Below are 7612 nucleotides of genomic sequence, written 5' to 3' on the forward strand. Positions count from 1 at the left end.
GAACTGCCGCTGCCACCAATGTGGGGGGGGGGGGGTTGGGGGAGGGCGCACTGCCCACAATGAATATAATACTGGGGGGGGAGGGCTTGCACTGCCCACGAATGATTATAATACTGGGGGGGGGCGCACTGCCCACCAATGATTTTATTACTGGGGGGAGGGCTTGCACTGCCCACCAATGATTATAATACTGGGGGGGGGGCGCACTGGGGGCTGGGGAGAGGCCCTGGGGGCTGATTGGGAGGCTACTGGGGGCTGCTATGAGGCTACTGGGGGCTGCTATAAGGCTACTGGGGGCTGCTATAAGGCATGGGGCTCTTATCTGAGGTCTGATTGGGGGTCATTCATATTGGGGTCTGAGCTGAGGTGTTATCTGAGGTCTTATTGGAGTCCTATTAGCATTGGGGATCTTATTGGGGCTGTTAGCTGAGGTCTGATTAACATTGGGGGTCTGATTGGTGGTCTGACCTGAGGTATAATGAAAAATATTTTTTTTCCGGAGCAGCTTGGAGAAAAAAGGCCTCACAGTCTCCCACACTCCTTCTGCCCGGCCAAGCCAGCCAGCACCCCTCAGGCCAAGCCAGCCAGCACCCCTCAGGCCAAGCCTTGCAAAGCACCCCTGAGGCCAAGCCAGCACCCCTGAGGCCAAGCCTGCCAGCACCCCTGAGGCCAAGCCTGTCAGCACCCCTGAGTCTTTAGAACTGTAAGTAAATTATATATAAGGGGAGCTTATAATATGAAAGAGACGAATTATGTCTGAACAGACATACAGTATAGTGCAAATTCCAGTTTTTGTTTATGTTTTATGTTGCACTGAATTTTCTGAGGGGGGAGGGGTGGCAGTGGATCTTGAGGGAGTTCCCACACTTTTTTCTCAGGACTTGACCCCTGGAGTGGTCCTGCAGTCTGGGTGTCAGTTCTGACTAGTCCTACTTAAATACACAGACATTTAGAGTCATACATTTCCTACACTGGCACAAATGCGTTGCCAGTGACCAACTGTCTGTACTCAGTCCTACACGTAACCGTCGTAAGTGCATGAGGACCTGCGGATGTGGCGGCGAGGTCTGAGAGGTATGTGGGGGTGGGAGATCCGGGAGGGGGCCCATAATTTTTTTTTTGCTATGGGGCCCAGTCATTTCTAGCTACGCCCCTGAATATACAGTATATTACTTGGGCAGCATGTACCACCATCAGTCCAGGGCAGCTGAGGGCCTGGGTGGACAAGTGAGGCAGGCTGAAGCTGAGGGCAGCAGCTAGAAGGCCCCTGGCATTGACTGACAGATGATGGCCCCACTCAGCAGCCTGGCAGCAGGACACAGGAGTGAGGCAGAGCATCAGCCTAGCTCCGCACTGGCAGTTGCTGTGAAGTCAGCCGCGGCGCCCATATGCTAGGTGATGTCGCTGTGACACAGACAGCTACGTTCTGACGTTTGCCAGCCTCAAGATTAAGAGAAGACCACGTGAGTCAGTCCTTAACCACCAGCTTTCATTATAGGTCTTCCATACCTACCTATAATGGAAGCGGCCACCCCTATGATGTCATTAAATACCACGATACTTAAGAAACGATGATATCGTCATATTGCCGTTTTTTAATACTGCATTATATTGTGGATACCGGTATATTGTCCAACACTAGCAGAACATAACTTGCATATTTCATATAATGATGACACAATTACATTTTCCACCAATCCAATAACTTTTGTGTTTCAGAGCCTCATTTTCAAATTCCGATAACATCATACAGTGGAATATACGGGTGGTACATGTTCTGTTACCCATGCCTGATATGTATATTCTGTAAAGAATGTCATGATATGTATTAGTTGTGGCTTAAAAAAAATGTTTTTTAAGTGAACATACTTATTTACTCCCTCAAACATCTCACGTTCCAGAGAATTATTTGCATATGATGTCATAATCCCATTTTCCACCAATCCAATTGCTTGTTTCAGAGCCTCATTTGCATATTCTGATGATGTCATAAAGACATTGTCTCTTAACCGGCGCCTGATGCTATAACCTGTGCAGTGCTGTTGTCTTCTCAGTGGGACATAGTTCTGCTCTCTTGCGTCCTTAGTGATTATTTGCTACAGGAAGCGATTTTACTAAAGATGTCTGGTTCTATCCAGACCATGTGGCTTCTACTGCTCGTAACATCTGTCTTCATCGGACAGTCTCTCTGTTGCATACCATGCGACTCCAGAGGGAAAATGGCTATGGAAGAATTCAACACCTTTATCAAAAGCCAAGTCGATGACATTGACTCAATAGAAGCCTATGTCAACATCAAGCGGTTTGCCAAAGTCACCGAGAAAAAAGTCCTGAACTACCTTGAGGATGAAGTCGGCATACTGGGTACTTATATTATTACTATTATCTCCATTTCATATAATCTATAGATAGATAGATAATTATTGTACCATTATTTTCCTTCCAGATAAATATGCTATATCTGAAATTGCGTCTGAATATAAAAAATCTGTGGACGTCATCCAGGATATAGATTTTAAGGGTAAGTACAATATTTTATACGTAGGTGGAAATTCTACTTCTCTTATTAATAGGAATTAGTGTGTTGGGGGCTCAGACTGATAGATGAGGGGATCGGACTCTCATTCTTCTCCTCTTTATATATCTTAGAGATCCAGCTTCTTCACATCATTGGACTCCATTTCCAGCGACTCAAAGAAAAGCTCAAGGTTATCGTCCAGGACTCAAACCAACGTAAGTGGAATCTTCTTCTGTCTACCATTGTACTTATCTTCTACGTGTCTGGTAGGTTGTCAGAGAGGATGTTTTCAACTTGTTTTCCTTTCCCTACAGCCTAGTGACAGGAGGGAGCGATTGTAATAAAATGTTCTATACTGGGAATTGCTATGCGTGCAGTTTTCTTTTGTATTATTGCAGGGTTATAGATAGAGCCCTCATATACAGGGGATTTCTGTTCTCTATTGTTCTCTATTAGTAATTCTGCTTTTCTTCATTTCTCACTTTTAGGGAGGTGTCCAAATAAACAAGGTGAGTTCTTCTAGATATAACACCTGCTATAATATGACATATAAATGTATTACACACACAGGCCTCTTGTAGTAATAGTAATGTAGACCCAAACTAGAGATCCCCACAGCCACCAATCAGATCACTGCTGTTATCTCCTACCCTGTACTGGACATATGAAAGCCAGCACCTGATTGGCTGCCAGGAATGTTTGCACTAGGAGCTGCTGCGTTCTATAGAGGCCCGGACCGTTCTGGGGCGGCTCAGAGATTTCTGTCAATGGAAATCTAGAAAACAAAGTGACGAACACAGAGGCACTGACATCATGTAATAATAAGGAGACCCAGAGATTAGAGGTTTCTGAGTCTGACAATGAGAACGGTCAGTAATGTCTTCTTTCTTCTCCATTCCTCAGGTGCAGACAGCTGTGGTAAGTACATTTTATACCAGATTCAGCTTCTTGTCATTATTATTATTTTCTATAAGATTGGAAGGTTATAACACAAGTGCATTTCCCCAGGATTAATGGTGCAAACCTACATCAACTGTCAGACCTGCGCCGAGGAGAAGGTTGTCTGCGCCGGGGGCCCTCCAAAAAATCAAGGTACAGTATAAGATTTTTATCATAGGCCAGAGGAACTAGAATTACACTATATAATGCATGCCAATGGACCTTTCCCACTAGTGTGTGTAAACTGTGGGTACTGTGCCTATTATACAGAGGTGAGCAGCACTACATAGGCACTTTACACAGCACTCGCTGACTATTATATGATGTCTCCTCTTTTCACAGACTACTTGGAGAGATGCAGCTGCCTGTGCACCTCCAACAGATGTTTCGGTAAAGTAGAAGTTTCTATTCTTATATCTACATTCATATAGTACATTAGTAAATATATAGGACCCCAAATCCTCACCGTACACTAAATATACCATTCACTGGTATACACCAGACTTCCCAAAGCAGGAGGATATTTACATTAATATGATTCAGTCCATAAGCAGGCTAGAAGGGTGATTTGTGGCAGCCTGTACAGTATCCTGTCCATGTGCAGGTGACAGAGGGGTGATAGATACCAGCACATGATTATCATATTTATTCTAATATTATAAGTGTCTTTAATGCTCGGCTCACATTTCATTTCTTTCTTCTTTTCTCAGATCTGAAAACTGGACGGTCCTGCTCTCCATGTAAAGATCACAAGTCTCACCTGGCAGAGACTGTAAAATGTGGAGGTGAGGAGATAGCAGAATATAACCAGTTACTATCAGTCTCCTCTATGATGGCCGTATTTCCTATTAGTTCTTATAGAAGGAGACGTGTTATTGAGACAACCCCTAAATGTAGGACAGAATATCTACACAATTACTTCTATAATATCTTCTTTTATTTTCCTGTTTTTCTAGAGATAAATATAAAAATCCCAGAATATGAAGAACTAATTCTGGACTGTACTTTTGAATGGTACGCAAGGCTGGAGGACACCTATAACAATGTGTTCACCCTGGTAAGTACAATGCAGGGTAAAATTGGGAGATTGTTCAGTTTGAGTTATACGATTATAATGTTAAGGCAGCGCTTCCCAAACGTATTCCTTTCATTACTCAAAAACCACTTAGCAGAAAGTCCTTTCACCCAATATCATCACCAGGCTGCTCAATATGGTCTAAAATCAGACTTTCTGTCATGTCAGCAAATTATCATCAGCAATTTTCTAAATTTTTGTCCTAATGATATGACTATGTAAATTACATATATTATATTATAAATAGTTGGGATATCTGAGGCTCTGATAATTCTCCATATTTTTTCTATAGCCTCGTGAACACAATCCCAAAATCACCCGGGAGCCCTATCTTGTGATCAAGGGCGTACAGATGGGGGACTCCGGACGGTACACGTGTACCACCATCCTGGACTCTGAGGTGCCAGTGAGTAAGATCACCTATAACGTGGCAGGTAAGGACATATTATTACTGGCACTATGCTGAGTGGTATTTCTTAGATACGCGGGATTCATATCTACTTGTGGGTGATAATTAGTGAGAAAGGATCTAGTTCTGAAAATCTGAATTGTCACCTATAATGTGGGGCTATTTTACATTAGTATTTGTAAGGAAAAAACCTATAATGGAAAGATTTTAGCCATTTCTGTATTTTGGAGCCACTTTTGGTTTTGACAGTGCTTCTGAGCCTCCATGATGCAGACGATTCTGATATTCTGACATATATTTCATGTTCTTTCATGTATAAGATACACTACAATGTCATTATCGTTCTCTTCATGGAATTAACTATTAATGTAATTGTTTTCTTCATTTAGTTATCAGCGAATCGGAACAGGCGACAAAAAAATACCATCCTCGCCCTACACTTCCTGATGTGCTTGACATCACAGCGCCTGAGCCGCCACTTCTAGAGGAGCTACAGAACAACAATGCTTCCCTCATAGCAATATCTGTGGCCGGCTCCGTCACCATCATGCTGATCGCTGGCATATGGTAGGTAGCATCTATAAGATACTCTGTGGAACAGGCGTAGTATTTTAGATAAATATTACACATTACACTTAGTCCAGGCAGTCACTGGATGCTCCAGATTTATCACAATACTGAACGCTTCATGATAAATTTGGCGCATATTACAAGGCCAGACATGTTATAATGTCAGTGGACTGATAAGCAGCTAATGTAAGAAGAAACATTGGAGGATCTGTGCACACATTTCACTCAGAGCTGACATGTAAGTAGCAAATATCAAATAACTGATAGATTTTCTTTTTTCAGCATCTGCATGTTCTGGAGGAAAATTAAATCTAAAGAGCCTCTGGAAAAAGAGCCAGTGTGAAGGCGAACCGTCAAGCACCATCCTGTACTGCCACCTGCCAGGAAAAAAAAAATAAAAAATGAAAATTTTAACCCTTCCCCAAAAACAAAAAAACTTTAAAAAAAAACTTCCCTTCCCCATTTCTGCCTTCACTTTCTCTCCCTACTCCCCCTCCATGAAAAAATAAAAATAAAAAAATGTTTCCCAAAAAATAAAAAATTCTCTTCCCTTCCCCTTTTCTTCCCTCCCCTTTTTCCCTTAAAAATAAAAAAAATAAAAATATACAAAAAATCTTGACTGCAGCATTTCATTTCCCATTCCTTACCTGCCTATATGTCACATAAGAACTACAAAGACTATGGCCTCTTTCCCACGGGCGTGTGCGCCCCGTGGTCGTGCTGCGGCCCGCATAATGCGGGCCGCAATGCAGAAGCACAGTCCGTGGGGCAGCCGCAGCGGATCGCGGACCCATTCACTTGAATGGGTCCGCGATCCGGCCGTTCCGCAAAATGATAGGACATGTTCTATCTTTTTGCGGAACGGAAGTACGGGACGAAACCCCACGGAAGCACTCCGTAGTGCTTTCATAGGGTTCTGTTCCGTGCTTCCATTCCGCACCTACGGATTTGCGGACCCATTGAAGTGAATGGGTCCGCATCCGTGATGAGGAATGCCCACGGAAGGGCACCCGTGTATTGCGGATCCACAAATGCGGTCTGCAATACGGCAACGGGGCGCACACGCCCGTGGGAAAGAGGCCTATATCAGAGATAGATCAGGAGGATGGAGTCTCTTCTTGTTATTCTTAACACCAGCGCCAGTTTCAAGATCTATAGTCATATAACTTATGGTTTGACTGAGCGGAAACTGTTTCCTGAGGCGATGTGAGGTAATTCAACTAACTTTATTCAGACACAAACAATATGACAAAGGTTAACAACTGTCATATCTATATAGCCTACAGGTGGCAGTAAACATGTTAACATGTATAACTCCTAACATCCTCCCTTTCTTGTGAAATCAAGTAATATATAACATAAGATGATTGGATACCACAATACATTCCAAAGGTGCAGAGGCGGCTCTTCCATTAGGCCACTTAGGCCACCGCCTAAAGCCTCGCGCTGGTGGGGGCCTCGCTCTGGCTCCCACCCGACACCGCCACAAGTACTTGCGGCAGTGTCGGGTGGGAGCGTCCTTAGGTCAAAACATTCCAGGCCCCGAATGCTATTCCCCACGCCCCTTGTACTTGTCTGTCCACTAATGGCTAATGCTAGGCTGCTGCGCTGCGCGGTCATGAATTCAGTCACTTGACAAGGCGACCTAGTCGTGCGGTGCGTTACGTGCGTAATCTCGCGAGACCGGCGGGAGGTCACAGGTCTCGCAGGATTACGCGCCACAGGATGGGGTTGCGCTGTCAAGTGACTGAAGTTGAACTCATGCCCGCGCAGCAGCCTAGCAGATCAGCGGACAAGTACAAGGTGGGGGGGGAAATTTCATAATATGAAGCAGTGCGTGGGCAAATTTGTGAGGCAGTGTGGGGGGACAAATTACTTAATGGGGGCAGTGTGGGGGGACAAATTACTTAATGGGGGCAGTGTGGGGGGACAAATTACTTAATGGGGGCAGTGTGGGGGACAAATTACTTAATGGGGGCAGTGTGGGGGGACAAATTACTTAATGGGGGCAGTGTGGGGGGACAAATTACTTAATGGGGGCAGTGTGGGGGGACAAATTACTTAATGGGGGCAGTGTGGGGGACAAATTACTTAATGGGGG

General features: G+C 44.3%; 1 protein-coding gene across 1 annotated transcript; it reads left to right on the forward strand.

The window, feature by feature from the left end:
• Nucleotides 1-3372: 3372 nt before the first annotated feature.
• LOC120991029 (izumo sperm-egg fusion protein 1-like) lies at nucleotides 3373-5854 on the forward strand. Its single transcript, XM_040419919.1, has 8 exons — nucleotides 3373-3436; nucleotides 3527-3610; nucleotides 3800-3847; nucleotides 4168-4242; nucleotides 4414-4514; nucleotides 4825-4966; nucleotides 5331-5508; nucleotides 5794-5854. The coding sequence occupies exons 1-8, from the start codon at nucleotides 3379-3381 to the stop codon at nucleotides 5852-5854; spliced, it is 747 nt and encodes a 248-aa protein (XP_040275853.1). The 5' UTR covers nucleotides 3373-3378.
• The last annotated feature ends 1758 nt before the right edge of the window (nucleotides 5855-7612 follow it).

Source organism: Bufo bufo, chromosome 2, assembly GCF_905171765.1.
Source record: "Bufo bufo chromosome 2, aBufBuf1.1, whole genome shotgun sequence".
Classification (NCBI taxonomy): Eukaryota; Metazoa; Chordata; class Amphibia; order Anura; family Bufonidae; genus Bufo; species Bufo bufo.

Coding starts and splice junctions, on each gene's coding strand:
- LOC120991029 (XM_040419919.1), top strand. CDS start 3,379: ATGAGAACGGTCAGTAATGTCTTCTTTCTTCTCCATTCCTCAGGTGCA. Junction 3,437..3,526: donor CTCAGGTGCAGACAGCTGTG/GTAAGTACATTT, acceptor GCATTTCCCCAG/GATTAATGGTGCAAACCTAC. Junction 4,243..4,413: donor AGAGACTGTAAAATGTGGAG/GTGAGGAGATAG, acceptor CTGTTTTTCTAG/AGATAAATATAAAAATCCCA.